The 21427-nt window shown below is 46.2% G+C and overlaps 1 protein-coding gene across 2 annotated transcripts in view; it reads right to left on the reverse strand.

Moving 5' to 3' along the window:
• Positions 1-21427, reverse strand: part of FLVCR1 (FLVCR choline and heme transporter 1) — a 52339-nt gene that overhangs the window by 14886 nt on the left and 16026 nt on the right. For both annotated transcript variants that reach the window (XR_012318069.1, XM_073671968.1), the window contains exons 8-9: positions 18284-18395; positions 898-965 (exon numbers count right to left, since the gene is read on the reverse strand). Coding sequence is in view for 1 of the 2 variants with exons in the window: in XM_073671968.1 (XP_073528069.1) it covers positions 898-965; positions 18284-18395 (180 nt within the window). In the remaining variant the exon portion in view is untranslated. The remainder of the gene's footprint in view (positions 1-897; positions 966-18283; positions 18396-21427) is intronic.

The raw sequence follows: 21427 nt of genomic DNA on the forward strand, positions 1-21427 counted from the left end.
AGGGTCAGACAAAATAAAGTTAGGCTAGCCCATGTCAGAGTCAGGACAGATAACTGAATAAATGTGGCAGGGGTCACAAACTGGTCAGGATCAAAATAAGAGCATTAGGAATGCAACTAGTGAACCAAGAGAAATCAAAGCAACAAACTAGCAACCGCCAGCAGTATGCCTGGAGTTTAAGTAGGGTGTGGTGCTGCCCCCATTGCTCACAGCTGGACAAAGTCTGTGCCACCCTGCGATAATGGCTATGACATCTATCAGCAGCTCCTGCAGGATGAATATGGCAGCGGCGCCTGTCGACATCGCGGGAACACGTCTGGGTAGGATCACAATTACAAATCCTACTATTCTTCATCTCTGGGTGTTATGCAGACCTATGCGTCTCCATGGTAACCGACAAACACTGTAGTCTGATCCTAAAGTCATGCTTCCTTCCATCTCTCCAGGACTTCTGTCAAATGTATGTCAGGAGGAATTAGGGGACAAATGGAGAGATGCAAGACAACCGGATCAGACTGCACTGCTTAATACCATGGAGACACATAGGTCTGCATAAGAGCTGTGGACACAGAAAGGTAGGGTATTAATGAAGGATTGAAAATTGGTTGTGAGTGTTAAGCCTTTAATTGTGGCACCACCAGGGAGGGAACACGTATCCCGTCAGCATTGCGTATTGATCAGTCCTGCACTATGGATTGTCGGACGGCCGATATACACACACATGTATGCAAATAATTCTGCTATCTCAACACTGGAGATAAGTGAGGATCATGGGAGCAGAAAGGTTCCTGAACGTCCTGTGACCGATCCTACTGAACAGCAACTGTCTCCATTGCAGCCTAAAGTGGCTGACAACAGGGAATGGTAGACTACATCCCATCACATGGCAATACTTACAGACTTGATGTCGGACTTCGTTATTCCAGAATTTACATTGTGTCTTTGCAGGTCGGATTTGATTAAAGCTGCAAGTAAAAAAAAACAAACAATTCACTATACATAAATATACATAATACATACATGAATAGTGCAGACTAGCATTCACTGAGCCAAGCCTGGGTTTAAAGGGGCTGTCAAAGACTGACCCCACAGAGAAACCAAGCTTTACTTACCCAGTGATGCCCCCGCCGCTCTCCACAATTCACTACCTGTCCGACATCCCCCCCAATACTAGGTATAAGATAACTGCCATTTGAGGATCAGTAACCCGCAGCTAGGTTGGGGACAAATAAACTGGCCTCAATAAAAGCCCGAAATCAGCCCAAATATCCCTACGTGTCCTGCAGGAGCAGCAGCCCTTCCACAGACTGTCCTCCAGGAAGACAAAACTAGAAATTAACTATAAAACTGCACAGCCCTCACTGTCAGTCTGCAGAGCCCTCTGTATGTTCATGAAAGCGGAGAAATCCTACAGAGAACAGAAGATTTAGCCTTATACATTTCCTTTTGACCTTTTGGGCAGATGGGGGGGGGAGGCTCCTGCTGCAGTCAGTTGTCTAAGAGTCACGCACAGGAGACTGAGGAGGAACGTGGCCAATTCTCCAGAGATTCCAAGAAGATTTCTTCATATAAATTTGTCAATTTTTATTTGACAATAAAAAAGGAAAAAAGAAGAGTAATGGAGGCCATACTGGGATATTATTTTCATTTTCTGTGTATTTTCTATGTTGAATGTTCCTATGACACAAAACCTGTACACCAGGCTGTCTGCAAGGATTATCTAGCATAGATACAGAGGTTGAAAAAAAAAAAAAAAAGACCTCGGTCCATCAAGTTCGAGCTTTCTCCACCAATTATATATTTTGTAACTAAATTATCTAGAACCCACAATATTACGTGTACTGAGGAAATCCAGCACTTGTATAAAAGCTGTTATAGTGTCGGCCTCACTACCTCTTCCGGTCGGCATTCCACAGCCTGACTGCTCTGACTGTAAAGAACCCTTTCCTGCTGGAATCGCCTTTCTTCCACCTGTAATGACTGCCCCCTGATCCTCAGTCTTTGGAAGGAATAAGTCATGTTGCCAGTCCTTTGTATTGCCCACACATTACTTGCACACATCCCACTATTCTCCATATTAGGGAATTTCTGGTGTAGCCCCTTTAAGACCTCATCCTCACCTTAAGATCAGACTCACATTCCAGGTAAAGTCATTTCTGTGCTTTGTTTTATGGGAAAGACGTTGAGTGAAAACACTAAATGTAACTAATATATAAGGTCTTCTGTTACTTATCTACTCACCGGACAAGAAGAACATAAAGCGTGCAACCAAGCGGTAAATATGGCGTAAACACATTGTCCACATACCGTCAGCAATGTATGTGGGGGGCCGTCTGCTCTGTATTCTCAGCTGCATGGGCAAAACAACTTTCACCTCCCTATACTTTCCCTGCAGGGAGCACACCTCCCATCATCGGCTGGCTACAACTCCCAGCGTGCAGCACATGATTTCACACCCCTTTAAGTCCGGCGCTCTGTGCTGTAGATGTCCTTCGACAATACGCTGTGCTCTATGGTGGCCGCATTTCCAAGCACAGTTCGTTTTACAGAGAGCATTGAAGGGAAACTATGTGCATTAGATGGCGGTGAAATGTAATATTACGAGGTCGCAGACAGTATCACATGATGCTGCCATATTAAAGGCACATACAGAGGTACAGTAGTGTACCCGAAAAAGTCTATGGGCCGAATGATTGCTCCACACACAGGTTGTACAGTGCCACAATACGGGCATGGATGAGTGGTCTACAGCTACCAAATCACCACCAACTATCCTGACCAGTCCATGTTATGGGAAGATCTTCCTACTGAATCTAGCAGTACGGCTGTACAGGTCCTGGTACAACGATAAAAAAAATGATACCCGTATTGTAGTGATGCGATGTGCCAGTGCTGAGATATCAAGCTTTGAAGCCACATGCAAATTAGCCTGGAAGTGCATTGGGGGCGTGTCTATTCAATACATATCCACTGACACGCCCCCAATGCACTTGGATTCAAAGCTTGATTTCTCAACGCGGGCACATCGGATTACTACAAGACAGATACCATTTTTATTGTCGTACAAGGACCTATACAGACATACCGCTCGTTTCAATGGCAAAATCGTTCTGACAGGTTCAGTACTAAGGTGGTTTTCGCCTTAGACGAGATGTCAGCCCAAAACCTTGTCTATTTAGCCAAACATTAAATATTTCCTTCGATCTAACCAGTTAAAAATAATTTTTACAACACTGATGATTGTATGCTTGACGATAGCATACAACCCCCCCCCCACAGTATAATATCCCCTCTCTCTTCCATAGAAACAGCGCCACTCCTGTCTATAGACAACCTATGTACCTGCAATTCTGTCCCATTAATACGACAATGGCGACCCCAGTTATTGTCTTAATTGCCGGTGTGGCACTGAGGTTCGCTTCGTTATGGGGGGAAACTAGCAGGCACTGAAGGGGACGTAGCCAACAGTACAAGACAAGGGTCAGTCTGCAGCTCTGATGGAAGGTGCCAAACTGATTGCTGACAGACTATGTAATGGTATGGCATTTAAAAAAAAAAAAAAAAAGAAGAAGGGATTGGACATACTAAATTTCATCATGCCCAATCCCCTGTTCTGAAGGGAGAGAAGCCACCAGCAGAGAGGTGTCTCAGCCACTTATTCCCATCTCTTCATTGAAAAAAAAAAACCATTAATGCTCAGCTGAATTGAGTATTAGGAAGGGGTGGTGGATTAGAAGGACAACGAGTGGGATAGACGTTGGACCATCATGACTCCAACCCCCCCCCCCCCCCCCCCAAAAAAAAATAAAAAAATAAAAAAGACACACAACAACTAAAAATTCACTATCCAGCTCTAAACAGTAGACCATTTGTGGACATGCTGTCAAACAAATCTAGAGGAGTAACTGCTGCGACGCTCACGTGCTTTAGTTACTGAGGGGCCATGTTACAACATGCAGACCACAGTCTGTTCACCTAGAAGGAGCAGAACACGACCAGCCACGTTCCCGTGATCAGTGGTGCATATCCCAGCCAGCTCCTCTGGCATTTTTGTACCATACATCATTTTATGACTAGAGATAGATATGGGTGAGACTATCCCTCTCCCATCATAACCACCAATACATGATATTCTGCTGAAATACTCTGTGCGCTCTCCAGTCACCTGACCACATAACCCCCCCCCCCTCCTCTGTGCCCTTGAGTAACCTGTGGCTGGCTGTTTACACAACAGGTGCGCTTGCAGATCATGTGGCCCCCGCACATCTGACTGGTGAACACCTTGTGATATAAATCTGTGCCGTGAGCTTCATTGTTACACACACTTCATAGAAAATTACACAACGGGAAGAGAAGCCAACACAGTGCAAAAGTCTGCAGCCCTCGACCCTCCCCTTGTAATAACTGGAGACCACCAGAAATAGAAGGAGTCACGTTCTGCACTGTGACCTTGACGTTACCTCCCTGTAGGAAATATCTGGCACAGACTAGCATAGCACAATCACAGCAGACACTGGAGAACATGACTCGGCCATTAGTCTAGGATGGGACATTCAGAACTGGACGTACAGATCAGGGGACATGTCACCGATCCCCATCAGCTCGTGGAGGCATCTAGAAAGCATGGGCTCAATGTGTGCTAGAAAATATCCTAATATATCAACCAAGATATAAAGATTCTCCTACTTCTATTTAGATTTTTTCTTCCATGTATCTACCTTGGTGCTGCTGCTAATCTGAGCCGAAGTGCGTGGGATCAGGGCAGAATCAGTCTCCTTCCCCTTCTGGCAGCTAACAGTACATTTCCTTCTTATTTCACCCGAGTCTTCTCAGCTGTACGGCCATGCCACTGCTCCTTGCCTGACAAGCAGGTAAAATCTGAAGATGATCACATTTCAGAGACCTGACTGCAGAACGAGTGACAGATTGGGAGCACCTGACCAACCCTTTAAAATGGATATAGAAAACTTCTAAGACAATTTATTTCTACTTCCACAAATATAGTTTGAGCAAAGAAAAAATATATATATTTTTTTGCAGTTGGGTTTCACAAAAATTTTTGTTTTTTCCAGACTTTTCACTCTACCTTGTTGGCTGCAATACGAGTTAACTGTAAATCCATCAGTGAGCTCATTCTGTCAAGCAATTTGTAACCCTTTTATCGGTCTTATTCTAGGCTCCTGTCAGTTTAGAGTTAAGATTACAAACCATATTAAAAAGAGTAGCGCTGAGCGCAAGTGCTCGTTACTAGAGTTTGTCAAGGGTGCTTAGGTACACACAGAGTATCGCGGGTGCTTGAGTGACATGCCCGCTCCCCGAACCCGAAAGTTGTTAGACAGCCACAGAACTTACAGGGATTGTCCGACATGTATGGGCAATCTTCGTATGTTTTCTGGATATCACAGGGACGTGGACATGTGACTTGAGCACCCATCATACTTGAGCACCCTTGGCAAACTCTAGTAACGAGCAATTGCGCTCATCACTATATAAAAAAAAAAGTAAACTACCGGTCAGAACAAGTTCACTGATGGTTCTCTATTAACTCACTCTGTAGTCTAAAAAGACAAAATTAGAACAATTTTATACAAAGATGGAACTGCAACCATCTCCCAGACATCCAGGCAGACCAAGGAAGTTTACATCTAAACAGGAGCGACTTCTGATGAGAAGGGCTGAAGAAAAATCAACGTGCAAATTTACTGCAATTATGTAAAGTAGTAGAGAACTAAACTGGAGTTGAGCGTTTCCAGTGACAATATAGGGGACACTGCTGGGGAATAGCACGTATGGGGGTCGTTAAAGAAGGAAGACACTTCTAAAGCCAAGGCACAAGAAAAGCCAGACAATTTGCCAGGACGCAGGCTGAAAAATATGAAGATCCTGGGACTACACCCTGGAGCGATGAAACCAAGATAAATGGTTTTAGAATTGATGGCTTCAAAACTGTATGGAGTCACAAAGATGAGGAGTACAAAGAAAACTGCATGGTGCCTACAGTGAGGCATGGTGGTGGCTGTGTCCTTATGTGGGGCTGCATTTAATTGAGGAGGTCATGAATTCATCAATTGAAAGATGTCGCCACCCCTCTGTGCACTTTTTCCAACGTGAAAAAACCTAAAAAGGAAAGCACTGGAATGTAAATTGGTGTGCATGCTGCATGCACGAGCATGTTCAAACATGACCACTAAACAGAAAAAAACACCAAGGTTACTTACCGGTAGCCAGTTTTTCCTGAGCCCATGACGGCACACCTTGAGAGAGGATCCGCCCCACCAAGGACAGGAAACAGTCTGAAATAAAAGGGCGGCAGCTCTCCCTCGCTTCAGTTGTTTACAGAGCATTGAGAGGACCTCCCTAAACAGGTTAGGCATATAACCAACACCACAATGTACATATACACACCACCCAAAACAGTGCACACCATGGTGTGAGAAACATAGAAAAAAATAGGGGGGGGGGGGCCTATGGGTGCTGTCATGGGCTCAGGAAAAACCGGCTACCGGTAAGTAACCTTGGCGTTTTCCCCTCCTCCATGACAGCACACCTTGAGAGAATTTATGAGCACCCTAGGGAGGGACCACCACCTGAAGTACCCTTCTCCCAAAGGTGAGATCAGAAGAGGACAGATCCAACCGATAGGGCTTAAAGAAGGTGGATGGTGTAGACCAAGTAGCAGCCCTACATATCTGCTCGATCAAGACGTCTGCCCTCTCTGCCCAGGAGGTTGCGACGGCTCTGGTGGAATGAGCCCTCACATTGTCCGGGGCTGGAACCCCTGTGGACGTATAGGCTAAGCAAATGGCCTCCCTAAGCCACCTAGAGATGGTACCCTTGGACACCCCGTGACCTTTCCTACTCCCTTGAAAGGCCAGGAACAAGGAATAGTCCTTCCTCCACAGACTAGTCATGTGAATGTACTGTAGCAGGGACCTCCTAACATCTAGGCTATGGAACCTGACTTCCTCTGGGTTCTTGGGATGGCTGCAGAACGAGGGTAGCACAATCTCCTGACTACGGTGAAATCTAGATACCACCTTGGGAAGGTATGCTGGATCTGGCCGCAAGGTGACCCTATCCTCAAAGATCTGTGTGTAAGGAGGATTAACCGAGAGGGCCTGCAGATCACCCACCCTACGGGCTGACGTTAAGGCTACTAGGAGGATGGTCTTGAGGGTGAGAATCTTTGGAGAGACCTTGTGTAGAGGTTCTAACGGTTCGCTGGTAAGAGGGTTCAAGACTAAATTCAGGTCCCAAGGAGGAACTCCCATGGACCTAACCGGCCCTGCTCTGGCACAGGACTTGATAAACCTTGAGATCTACGTATTCCCAGCCAGATTACAATTATAGAGTGCCCCCAAAGCTGAAACCTGAACCTTAAGAGTCCCTGTAGCTAGACCCAGGGCCCGCCCCTTTCGTAGAAATTCCAGGATCCCTCTGATCGGAGGTCTGCTCGATAACGGGACATCTAGAAACTCTAGGAATTTACCCCAAACCCTGCTATAAATCTTAGTTGTAACTGGTTTTCTGCTCCCCAATAAAGTAGAAACTAAGCCTGGTGAAAACCCCTTGCTACTCAATAGTGACCTCTCAAATTCCATGCCGAAAGATGGAACCCCCTGGCCTGGGCATGGAATACTGGTCCCTGCATGAGAAGGTCCGGCCTTTCTGGTAGAATCCAGGGATCTGACAACGACATTAGCCGAAGCAAAGAGAACCAAGGCCTCTTGGGCCAAAATGGGGCTATCAGAATCACCCTGGCGCCTTCCTCCCGGATCTTCCTCACCTCTACTTGAATCATCACTAATGGTGGAAAGGCATAGGCCTTCCCGAACACCCAAGGAATCTGGAGGGCATCTACAGCATGGGGATTCTCTGGCGGATTTAGGGAGCAAAAATCTCTGCACCTTCCCGTTTGCCCTTGTGGTGAATAGGTCTATGTCTGGCTGCCCCCATAACTGGACAGTCTGGTGGAAGACCTACGGGTTTAACCCCCACTCCCCCTGTCTTAGGGTATGGCGGCTTAGAAAATCTGCTTTCACATTTTCTACCCCCTTTATGTGAAGGGTGCTGAGGGATGGGAGGTTTCGCTCTGCTAGACAAAGGATCCTGTCTGCCACCACCATCAGAGGGCGTGACCTTGTCCCCCCCCGGTGATTCACATAGGCTACTGCTGTCCGGTTGTGGGACCTGACATGGACATGGTGACCTTGGATGTGAGGGAGGAAGCCCCTAAGGGATCTTTCTACTGCCCAAAGCTCCTTTGTTTGTTTGAGGATGCCCCCCCCTCTCGTGGTAAGCCCAGTGACCCTGTATTGAGAGTTCTGCCAGATGACCCCCCCCATCCGGAACTGCTTGCGTCGGTCGTAATTATCCGATCTACTGGTCTGGACCACCGAACGCCTGCGGTCAGATTTCCCCTGACTGTCCACCACAAAAGGGAATCTACTACTTCTGGGGAGAGAGAGAGCCTGCCTTCTAAATGCCCATTGCAATACCTCCCACTGAAGCCGTGTCATATGCCCCTGAGCCCACATTACTGTTGGGAGACAGGCCGTCATAGAACTCAGGAGGGACATTGCCTCTCTCAGAGACATCCCTGGAGCTTGAATGGCCTTCGAGACTAACGCAATCAACCTGCAGATTTTGTCCTCTGGGAGGAAGCAGGCTTGGCGATGAGAGTCTAGGATTAGACCCAGAAAGGTCCGAGTCCTGGAGGGGGTTAGTCTTGATTTTTGGAAAATCACTAACCACCCCAGCTGATGCAACACTTCCGTGACCTCTAGAAGCTGACTGGAGCAGTGGACTTCTGATTTCCCCATTATCAAGAAGTCGTCTAAATATGGCACGATCACTACGTTCTTGATCCGTAGAAAGGCTGTCACTTCTGCTATTAGTTTCGTAAATATTCTCGGGGCAATGGAGAGGCCAAAGGGTAGGGCAGCAAACTGAAAATGCCTCAGCTCCCCCTGAATAGACAGGGCTACTCGCAGATATTTCTGATACTCCGGATGGATTGGGACGTGATAATATGCGTCCTTCAAGTCTATTACAGCCATAAAGCAGTTGTGATGCAAGAGCTTCACTGCCGAGCTTACTGACTCCATCTTGAAAGTCTGTTTTTCTACTACTTTGTTCAGACTCCTGGAGGTTGATGATGGTCTTAAAGACCAGTTTGTTTTTTTTTATCATGAATAGGGGGGGAATAGAACCCCTTCCCTCTCTGTGGTGTTGGTACTTCGAGAAGGACCCGCTTCCCTACTAACTCTAATACCTCTATTTCCAGGGCTAACTGTTCTTCCTGGACCTTCCGTAGGGGGGTAACCACAAAGGTCCGACAGGGGGTCTGGCTGAACCGGATCTTCAGGCCCCCCTGATCATTTTTAGAATCCAGGGGTTTGTTGTAACCGCCTCCCAAGCTGGAAAAAAGTGGGAAAGCCTTCCACTCACTTCCAGCCTGGCGTCATTGGGAGGATCTCTTTGAACTTGAGGATGGTCCCCCAAACATGTAGCCCGACTCCTTTTTGGTCTTGGCTTCCCATCTCCTTTTGTCTCCCGGAGGACGACCCAGATTAAGTTTCCTCCTCCGAAAACTAAATCTTCTTGATTCCCCCAAAAATCCCGGGAACCCTTTGCTTTTATGCCTGCTTTTTCTAACAGGTCTTCTAATTCTTGGCCAAACAGGAGTCTACCGTCACACGGGAGGGAGCACAGCTTCTGTTTTGAAGGTAGGTCGCCTGGGCAACCTTTGAGCCACAAGGCTCGCCTGGCTGCAGTAGATAGTCCCGCTGCCCTAGCTGAAAGCCTGACCGAGTCGGCTGAAGAGTCAGCCAGGAAGGCCGATGCTGCTTGCATTGGAGGTAGATCCGCAAGAATTGCCTCTCTGGAAACCTTTTTATCTTTAAGCTGGTCTTCTAGCTGTTGGAGCCACACCATCAGGGATCTCGCCACACAGGTGCCAGCCACCGCTGGTTTTAGGCCGCCGCCTCCCACGTGTGGCGCAGGAAGGAGTCGGCTCTTTTATCCAGGGCGTCTTTTAGGACGCCAGAGTCCTCCAAGGGCAGGGAAGATTTTTTCGATGACCTTGCTACAGTCCAGTCTACCTTGGGGATCTTATCCCAAGGTCCTGCGTCCTTCTCTTCGAAGGGGTACCTTCTTTTAGAGAAGGAGGGTAAAGCTCCTGATCTCTCTGGTCTCCTCCACTCCCGGTCAATGAGGCCCTGAATCTTACTGTTAACCGGAAATGAGCGTCTCTTTTTCTCTCCCAAGCCTGCAAACATGATGTCCTCCAGGGATTTAGATGCTCTCTTCCTCCAGACCCATGGTTGATTTTACTGCCCTAACCAGCCTGTCTGTATTCTCAATGGGGAAGCAGGGTCTACCGCCCCCCGATGAGGAAAGGGACGACGAATCCCACTGCTCCTCGGACTGGGAGGAATCAGACGGAGGAAACCTCTCTACGGGGTCTTTTCTTCCCTCTAAGGAACCCTTTCAGGGACCCCTGAACTTCTGCGTGCACTATGGACTTCAAATTTGCAGCGAAATCCCGGGAATTCTCAGCTATGGTTTTGGTCACACAGCCCTGGCAAAGTGGTTTCTGCCACTCTACAGAGAGGGAAGCTTGGCAACGGGCACACATCCTATGCTTTTGCTTGGCACTACTCTTCTTAGGCTCCTAAAGAAAAAGGAAGCACATAAGAGACTTCCCGTTACTAACCAGTGACATTCACGAAGCTCACTCATCCCCGGAGGTCACAAACGGGTACTGGATTCGGAGGCTGTCGCGGAACCGATGATTCCATTCTGGATGGTCCCGAGGCACTTGAAGCCTTACTCCTGCGGCTGCCACTACGATTACTCAAGCGGCTGTCTGTATGCGATGCATCCCTCTGCTTTTTCCGTTGCTGAGGGGGGGTAAGCTGCTGCTCCTGGCTATCCTGGTCAGCCATGTTTCAGAAGCGTACCACGCTTCCAGGATAGCCCCCCCCCCCTTAAAAATAGGGCCATCCAGCCTCCTCCGGTTCGTGGGCCCTCCCCCTTCCCCAGGCCGGAGCTCTATCGAAAAAAAACCTCTGGCCTGGAACGCTCCGATGGCCACGCTCCGATGGGCGCCGCCATCTTGGATTGGGCGCCGCCTCCTGACGTCACCCAGCGCGTCGCTCCCAGCGTGCCCTGCGCCGTGACATCAGGCGTGTCACACCCGGAAGTGCTGCCGCACGGCAGGGGGAGGACGGCGCTGCGGTCTCCGGGAGGACAGAGCCTGCATCACCGCGTGCGCCCCGCTCGGCGCAGAAACCCCAGGGGAAGCTGCGGACGGCGCTTCTGGGATACTGAACCCGGTGCACAGGCCAGTGCCCGCTCTTCCACACCGGGACAGCCCCAGGTAAGTCTTCTTTTCTTCCCAAGACAGGTTCCCATCAAGGACAGGAAACCAACTGAAGTGAGGGAGAGGTGCCACCCTTTTATTTCAGACGGTTTCCTGTCCTTGGTGGGGCGGATCCTCTCTCAAGGTGTGCTGTCATGGGGGAGGGGAAAAATAAAGACAGAAACACAATACACAAATACCCTGCAATAAATAGCAATAGTGCATTAAAATAATATAGGGTACTTAGTTAACAATTTTGATCAAAATAATGCAAAAATCCATCCCACCTCATCATGGTGACCCTATTTAAGACAGTCCTGACTAATATTTAAAACCTTACCATTTGTCAAGTGACATACATGTGGATAAGGGCTTAGAGACACTATGCACTGTTGCCATTTATTTATTGCAGGGTATTTGTGTTTGTCTTTGTTTTTTTTCTGTTTAGTGCCCATGTGTGAATATGCTCTTACATGTTGCATGCACACCAATTTACATTCCAGTTCATACCTTTAGGTTTTTTCAGTTTAGTGTGCACAAGTGCATATAAGGGTGTAGCCTGCCCTTTCCTTGAGCTGGAAAGTTTATTCATCTTGCTTCCCAGGTCTGTGTGTCCACAAGCTGTGCTCAGTCTCTTATCCACATGCATGTCACTTGACAAATGGTAATGTTTTAAACATTAGAGTTAGGACTGTCCCAAATAGGGTCACCGTGATGAGGTGGGATGGCTTTTTGCATTATTTTGATCAAAATTATGTTACCGTATATTCCGGCGTATAAGACGACTTTTGAAGACTGAAAAATCTTCTGTCTAGTCTGGGGTCGTCTTATACGCCGGTAATGTTTTTGAACTTTCAGAAATTGACATGCGGGGATACTCTGGGGGTGTTAATAAGCTGCCGTGGCCGTATCCCTGCCATGTGGGAGTTAATATAAGGTGGAGGGAGTTAAAATACGGCGGCGGTAGGTCCAGACAGTCAGCGCTTCTGTGCTGAAACTGACACATCGCTGCGCTGTGTCTTCTCAGGCCTGGGACACAGCGCAGCGTATTCCCAGCAGCGGAGACAGACAGAACCTAGCGAACTTTTCTGACACATCGCAGTGTCTTCCCAGCTCCGGACACAGCGCAGGGCTTCTGTGCCGACAGCTTTCACTTGTCACAGAAGCACTGCGCTGTGTCCGGAGCTGGGAAGTTCACATCGCTTCTGTGACAAGTAGTGTTGAGCATTCCGATACTGTAATATCGGGTATCGGCCGATATTCGCGGTATCGGAATTCCGATACTTTTACAATATCGAATACCGGAATCGGAAGTTCCCATAATGCCTGCGCTCTGCAGTGTCTCTGAAGGATGACAAGCTGGATGGCAGAGCTCAGCTGAGATCCAGCCTGTCATCAGAATGCCATCCCAGCGTGGGAGAATTCTCCTGATTGTTTAAAAGCCGGCGGGTGGTAAAAAGCCGCCGGCTTTTAAACAATCACACAGCCCCATACTGCTTCCCCGCAGCCTCCCACCCCCCATCCCGATCGCAAGTTAGGACCGGGCGGGGAGTGCAGCACAAAGGAGCGGGGAGCGAAGGACCCGGGCGGGGAAGCCGGCAGTGAAAAGACTTCACCGCCGGCTTTCCCGTTCTGTGCTGCGCTTTCCCGCCGGTTATTTCAAATGAACAGCTGAGGTATCAGGTGATGCTGATCAGCTGTTCATCTGAAGTCGCCACGGTGCCCTCAGAGGGTTCATGTGAGGTCATGCTTGACTGCATTGCATGAACTCACATGAACTTTCCCACGGTCTCACAGGTCAGCCTCACCTCCCAGACCCGTCTGCGCGATGTGTGCGGTGTCTGTGCGATGTCTGCGGTGTCTGTGCGATGTCTGCGGTGTCTGTGCGATGTCTGTGCGATGTCTGCGGTGTCTGTGCGATGTCTGCGGTGTCTGTGCGTGCAGGCAGACATAGGCCGATGTGACACTACTACTCCCATCGGCCTATGTCTGTCCCCCGTCCACTCCTGCCAGCAGGATCAGCTCGATGGGAGCAGTAGTTCCCATCAGCCTGATCCTGCTATATAAATTGCCCTACTGTGTCCCCAATAAATGTTAAATACATGTCATTGGTGGCCAGTGGTTGCCTACAATAAATTAGTTCATACATTACCTGTCCCCGCCGATCGCCACCTAAAATAAAGTAAAAAAATAAAAAACTACACCTATACTCACCTAGACATCTAATTCCCCGAAGCCATCGATCTCCTGTAATAAAATATAAAATAATAAACCACAACCTTATCCTTACCCCTCCGTAGTAGTCCACGAGTGTCCCACGATGATCTCCAGTTCAGAGCAGCCACATAGAATGTGACCGCTCTGAACCGCTGCCGCCGCTAGAATGACGGGGCCGTAAAGCAGCCCCGTCACTGCATAAGCGGGTTCGCCGGAGTTCAGGCAGCGCTGCTCCGGTTAGCTGCTTTACGGCCCTGCTGTATCGTGAGAAATTCCCACGGTACAGCAGTGCCGTAAAGGAGGTCTCCGGAGCAGCGCTGACTGAATGCACTCCGGTGACCTCAGTCAGTGGCTCCCGCTGCCGGGAGCGGACGTGTTCCCGGCAGTGTGAGCTTACAGCAGCCATGCACAGCTGTCACCATCTCCAGATGTGACAGCTGTGCATGGGAGATCAGCGCAGGAACGTGGACAGGTAACTATTTTTTTTTTAGTAAACTAAGAATTAAATAAAATGGTGTGGTTTATTTCAAATAAATTATTTTTTTCTTGGTGTAGTGTGTTTTTTCTTTTTAACACTTTGTAGGTTAGTAATGGGGGTGTCATATAGACGGCCATCATTACTAACCTGGGCTTCATGGCAGCTGGCGCTGACATGAACCCCAGCCCTATTACCCCCTGCCACCGCGCCAGGGCAGCGTGGAAGAGCGAGGCTAAGTGCCAGAATTGGCGCATCCTATGGATGCGCCATTTCTGGGGCGGCTGACGGCTGGTGTTTCTAGCCTGGGAGGGGGCCAATATTCATGGCACCCTTCCTGGGCTATTAATATCAGCCCCCAGCTGTCTGCCTAGCCTTTGCTAGCTATTAAAATAGGGGGGACCCCACGTCATTTTTTGGGGGGGGTCCCCCATTTTAATAGCTAGTAAAGGCTAGGTATTCAGCTGGGGGCTGATATTAGTAGTCTGGGAAGCTCCGTGGGTATTACCCCCTTCCCAGGCTTCAAACATCTGCCCCAGCTGTCTGCTTAACCTCCGCTAGAGCCTAAAATTACGGGGAACCCCACGCCAATTTTTTTAATCCTTTATTTTAACACTAAAAGACAAGTACAGTAATCAACACTGTCACTGTACTTCATATATATGTGACTGACATGTTTCTATCTATCTAATCTATGTGTGATTCTCTATTCCTTCTATTCTAAATTGTCGGGTACAGATGCTGAATTGCCGGCCGGCTTTTTTAAAGAGACGGTGCACGAAAACACTATTATATTTTTTAATAAATCCTTTACACTAAATGACAAGTACAGTAAGCAACAATGTCACTGTACTTCATATATATGTGACTGACATATTTCTATCTATGTAATCTGTGTGTGAAGCTCTATTCTTTCTGTTGTAAATTGCCGGGTACCGGTGTATGCCGCTGATGAAAATGGATGATAGTAATGTTGTTGTTGTATGCCTTATGTTTATGAGTGACAGTTTTCCTGCTATATACCTGCATGTCATAAGAATTTAAATTAAAAAAGGACCATGTTAAATTCAAATCTGTTTTTTTTAAATTTTTACCGGTGTTTGGTATGCGTTGGAAAAGGGGTAGTCTTATACGGTGAATATATCCTAAACTCTATATTTTAACAGGAAAATAGGGGGGGTCGTCTTATACGCCGGAATATACGGTAACTAAGTACCCTATATTATTTTCATGCACTATTGCAGTTTATTTATTGCAGGGTATTTGTTTATTGTGTTGTTTTTTTTTTTTTTTTTACTTTCCCCCCAACATGACAATGTTCCAAAAAACACATCTGTTGCATTTCTGAAGAAAAGGGTGAAAGTGGTTCAGTGGCCAAGTGTCTCCAGATCTGACCCCATCCAGACACCTATGGGGGAATCTGAGGAGACAAATTGGCATCATTCTCCATCCCGCATCCAGGCTCTATGAGAGCTCGTTCTTGAAGAATAGAAAGATCGATGTTGCAATATGTCGCCAACTTGTTCATTCCAGGCCTAGAAAACTTGGTGCTGTTCATACAAAATACTAGATGTAGTAGTTTTTGATGTGGGGTGTACTCATTTTTTGCATTAACTAATTTGAGTATAACTCAAGATTTACTAGCAAAAGTTATATTAACCTTACTTTCATGTTATGGGTTGAAAAATTTTTTTTTATGAAACTCAGTCTTGAACAATTTTTCCCCAAAATTTGTGTGTTCAGTGAGATGCTAGTTAAAATCTTACTTTTCAAAGGGGGTGTACTCATTAATGCTGAGTATTATACATGTACAGTAAGCAGCTTAAAAAAAATAAAATAAATATATATATATATATATATATATATATATATATATATATATATATATATATATATATATATATATATATATATATATATATATATATATAAAAAAAAATATTAATTATAGATTTTATATACCCACGAGCCACAGTCAGGCTATAGTGCCGGATTTGGAAAATGAAGGCCGTGCCAAAAAGCCTTCAGCGATTAGCCATCTATTGGACCATGAAGTGCAAATTCCTAGAAAGTCTGATGTCCCCAGTAACTACCTGTTTAATTGACACCCAAATTAAGAGCCGTATTTACACAGTGAGGTGTGCAGATGGCGGTGTAAACTGCTGACCTGCCAAATCACAGACATGACGCCAACATCTACACCTTCTCCCATTGTAAAGACCTGGAAAATCTCACTACTGTTTCATTCACACAGGAAGTGTCACCGCAAGGATCACTCCAGCCGTAAAACCTGATCACCCCCCTAGGCTGGGACTCGGCCCAGAACCTGGCACAAAGCCTAAAATATGTACGTGACCATCATTTCTTCTGAATCAATCCCTCCGATCTATTAAGCAATGCTGGAAATCCTCATCCAGTCTCTCCATGGTGAAATATCAGCCCCAAGGGAAAACAAACCAAGAACCAGTGAGGTCGCGTAGTTGTGCAAAAATTAAAGAAAACTAAAAAGTTGCGTTTCCCCCACCCTAAACCTGGCAGCACAGCAGGAGCAGGGTTCAGCGAGACAGATCTACTATAAATTGACTTAAAAATTAACGTATATTAGAAGAAAAAAAAAGGAAGCCTTTTTTTTCCCCCCTGTGAGGCTGCTGCCTTCACATACTGTGAAATGTGAAGGACGACTGGCTGCAGCGGTCCCGAGTCGATTCCACATCTGCAGGGAACGCTGCAGCAAGAGCTCAGAAATGCCGCAGGTCTGCAAGGCGAGGAAAGATTTTTTTTTAATTTTATAAAACACTACTTCACGCTGGGCGAATTCGGAAAAATGTTAAAGTAAAGGGAAGAGGAAAAAACAAAAACCTAACACTATGGATTGGCAGGTTTATGTTTAGCCTCACCTGCTTCATAATCTCTGCTTGATGACCTTGACTAGATATATTGTAAGATCACAGTTTCTCTTTAACTCATTTTATTAGCGTGTAAAAAAAAAACAAAACACGACTATTAAAATGTTAAACGTGGCTCCATGGGCATGTCAGCTCTTCCATTACACGGACGTGCAGGTGCCGGCCGCGCTGTGGATTTACCGCACTGAATAAATATTAGCATTACTCCGCCGCACCGGACACAGTTCCTCCCAGTGACAGCAAATTACAGCACAAGGAAAAGCCAAGGAACACGGGTGATAAAGGAAACTATTCATTTCCTCCAAATATTATCTACTCCAGAATGCCCTAAACTTAGAAAAACAAGAACAAAGCACTATATACATTATATAAAAAAAGAAAAAGTTTTTTTTTTTTTAACAAATGGGGGGGGGGGGGGCATCACTGATCACTCACATATGAACGGTCATTCTTCCTCACCATAGAACATTTTTTTCTCGTTTCCATACATCCCAGTCATTGCAATGGCAAGTTGACAATCAGATTGTTGTGATCTGTGGGATCTAAAGGGCCCCATCCTCATTAGACCAATGGTGAGGTCTGTAAAAGCGCTGTGGAATTAATGGCACCATATAAGCGAGATAAATAAAATGTTGGCGGAACCCGCAGATACTGACACATTAGTGTATGGGGGCCACAGTCATCTCTTGGTTTAAAAGGGTTATTCTCATCTCCAAGCTATCCCAATATGTAATAGGAATAACAACATTAGCAAATACCTCCAATTAGAAATGTAGTACAGTTCTTCTGATTAGCTGTGTCACTTACCCCCATGGAGGGCATTGCAGTAGTTTTAGGTATCCATGGTTATGACCACTATAAATGACAGTTTTTAGTGGTCTTAAACATGGACACCTAAGCTACTACAATGCCTGCACATGGGGCAAAAGACATAGCTAATCAGAAGAACTATACTACATTTCTAATTGGAGGTATTTGCTATTATTCCTACTACATATTGGGATAAGCTCTTGAAGATGGGAATACCCATTTAAGGATCTGGCGTATCAGATGGCTGATCCCTTTTTTTCTTCAGAGATAACTTGCCACCATAGAGGTCTGACAGCGACTCTCTCAGAGAACATAGGAGAATTCGGCAGAGCGAGTGGCTCCTATGGATGGGAGAATCAGATAAGATGGCTGCCGATCAGGTGGCAGCCATCTTAAGTGTATGGGGGCTTTGGACAATGGCTTTCCATGGACTTTTCTAACAAATATATCTAGTTGACATGCTACATTTGAGTTGTAGATTGTGCTGCCAGAAAGTGGCCAGCGACTTACCTGTTAAAATGATTCCTACAAACATCCAGGCGCAGAGGAAAATGTTGCCGGCCTGAGGGTCATAATCGTTTGTGAGCTTTCCTTGTGCCAGAGTAAAGAGGATCCCAAATATCTGCAAGGAGAAATAACGATGAAACCATGCACGAGCCCTGCTGAAAACCCATGCACGAGCCCTGCTGAAAACCCATGCACGAGCCCTGCTGAAAACCCATGCACGAGCCCTGCTGAAAACCCATGCACGAGCCCTGCTGAAAACCCATGCACGAGCCCTGCTGAAACCCATGCACGAGCCCTGCTGAAACCCATGCATGAGCCCTGCTGAAACCCATGCATGAGCCCTCCAGACATTTCCTCCGTGAGTCAATGATTAAAATTAGCAAAGAGCCAACAGTGGCAAAAAGAAAAAAAAACACAGAAAACAAAAAACAATGGTCTGTGTATTATAAAGTGGTGCTAAAATATGTGGGAGAAGATAATGGCCCCTAAGGTACATCTCCGGCCCATACCAGGGACATCACATGGCAATGAAAACGCAACATTTCCATGCCATATCGATAACTGATATCAGCACCATCCATGGCTATAGCTGATTGGGGACATATTCGCTTCTGTGGGGTCAAGCACCAGGATTTTCAGCCTTTTCAAATAGAAGTGTAAATGATACTGTACCACATAACAGCCTTATACTGAAGCAAGGACAGGGGAAGACTATATGCAGAAGGGTAAGGACCTGGCTAAAAGACAGGAAACAGTCGTTGCAAATGGTACATTCTCTAAATGGGATATAGTAAGCAGTGGGGGCTGCAGGGATCTGTGCTAGGACCGATTATTAATGACCTTGGGGATGGGATTGAGAGTAAAGTGTCAGTCTTTGCTGACACCAAACTATGTGGGATACTAAACTGACCTTGACATTACAATATTATGAAACAATCTGAATAATATGGCTGAATGGGCAAACACTTGGCAGATGAGGTTTAATGTAGATAAATGTAGAGTAATGCACCTAGGATGAGCAATCCTATTGCTACATATACTATAAATGGGAGTATACTCGGGACTACAGAACAAGAGAAGGATTTGGGGATTCTGGTTACAAGTAAGCCGAGCAGCAGTACTCAATGTCAAGCAGCTGCCGCAAAAGCAAACAAGATTTTAGGGTGTATAAAAAAATAAAATCTCTATCAATCCTAATGTACTGTTGCCCATTATAAATCACTGGTGAGGCCACATCTAGAATATGGGATCCAGTTTTGAGCTTCACATTTTAAAATATTGAGAATATAAAATATTGAGATGTTAGAGTCAGTTCAAAGGCGGCAACTAGATTATTGCAAGGGATGGAGGCCTCTCATGAGAGGTTGAAAAAGTTGGGCTTGTTTAGGTTAGAAAAAAAGATGTCTCATTTCTAAGTATAAATATATGTGTGGTCAGTACAAAGGATTATAACATGTGTCACACACATGGCAATCATGTGCTGCATCAGGAGCACACGTACCTACAGTTAGCGCTGTTCCCAAGCGCCGGGTGCTGAACACTGCCCTCATCATGGTTCCTGCCAGTGCTGCGATCAGCACCAGCAGGGACAATGATGAGGGTAGTAGTGTCTACTCCTGCAGTGTCCACCTATAAAAATAAGAATAAAATAGAAAAAAATCCTTATACTCACCTGTCCTCAGTGTCCCCTGCTGTAATCCATGCGACCGCTCAGCAGAGGAGCCGGGGAGAGTGACCCTTGCAGCGAATGAGCCACGAACCTCTGCTGAGGTCAGGAGCGGTGTCCTGTCACTCACTGAGTGCAGCTCTGGTGCCCACGTGCTGCAGCGGCTCATTCTCCCCGGCTTCTCTGCGTGATCGATCACATGGATTACAGCGGGGGACACTTAGGACAGGTGAGTATAAGGATTTTTTTTTATCTTCAGACATTACTACCCTCATCATTGTCCCTGCTGGTGCTGATCGCAGCGCCGGCAGGGAACCATGATGAGGGCAGCGTTGATCACCCAGCGCTTGGGAACAGCGCTAACTGTACAATGATTCCCAAGCGCCGGTAAGTGTCACACGGATCCATGTGCGGCATGCGTTTACACGGACCCATTTTCTTGAATGGGTCTGTGTGATCTGTGCTGTCATCCAAAAACAGACATGTCAGTGTGTGGAGCACACGGTCCATGAAAACATACTGACATTTGCGCAGACCCATAAGTTTGAATGGGTCTGCTTGTGTCAGTGTCACCGGTACGTGTAGAAACTGTCACCACACGTACCGGAAATACAGACGTGTGAAAGAGCCCTAAGGGCCAGGGGACACTCCGGTGGAAGAAAGGCAATTCCAGCAGCTAAACAGGAAAGGGTTCTTTACAGTAAGAGCAGTTAGACTGTGGAATGCCGACCACAAGAGGTAGTGATGGCCAATACTAACAACTTTTATATAAGGGCTGGATGATTTCCTCGATACACAACATTGTGGGTTACAGTTAAATTAGTGACAAAAATGTACAATTGGTGGAGAAAAGGTGAACTTTATAGACCTTTGGTCTTTTTTCAACCTATGTATAATAATCAACCCGAAATATGGATCTATCAGTCGTGTTTGGTGTGTCTAGGATGGTGAGTATATGCTCGGAAATATTGTAGTCATTATTCCACTAGGAGGTTCTTAGGACAAATTAGAATCATATCCTTTTAACCATCTCTCCATGCATACAGTTAGACATCCTATTCTCACCAGACCAGGAGGAGGGGATTCCAGGTGCGGATGAGACCCTTTATAATATATCCACTAGAAAAGCCTCACTTAGTTTTAGGAAAGATAATGTGAATAGTTGAACAGTCCTAATTTCTGTGGTGATTTCCTCTGCAAAGAATCACTCTCCAGTCTCAATTGTAAGAACCTTCTTTATTGATCCTTTTTGTTTTACACTGTTTTTGCCCTGTGTGCATGTCTTTATTATTTTAACTCTTTAAGCACTGTATTTAATTTTTTTAAACTTCATATATTAAAATATTATGCTGCTTTAAACGTACCCACAACCCTGAAGAGGGAAAGTATAACCTGTTTGTGTTACTCTATGTAGGCTAGAAGGCAAGAATTATCCGATAGGCGAGAAAAAGAGTAAGTGTGAGAAGCGGAGTTCCCCTTTA

The sequence above is a fragment of the Phyllobates terribilis genome, unplaced genomic scaffold, assembly GCF_046119375.1.
Source record: "Phyllobates terribilis strain yellow unplaced genomic scaffold, ASM4611937v1 Scaffold_3__8_contigs__length_932513732, whole genome shotgun sequence".
Lineage (NCBI taxonomy): Eukaryota > Metazoa > Chordata > Amphibia > Anura > Dendrobatidae > Phyllobates > Phyllobates terribilis.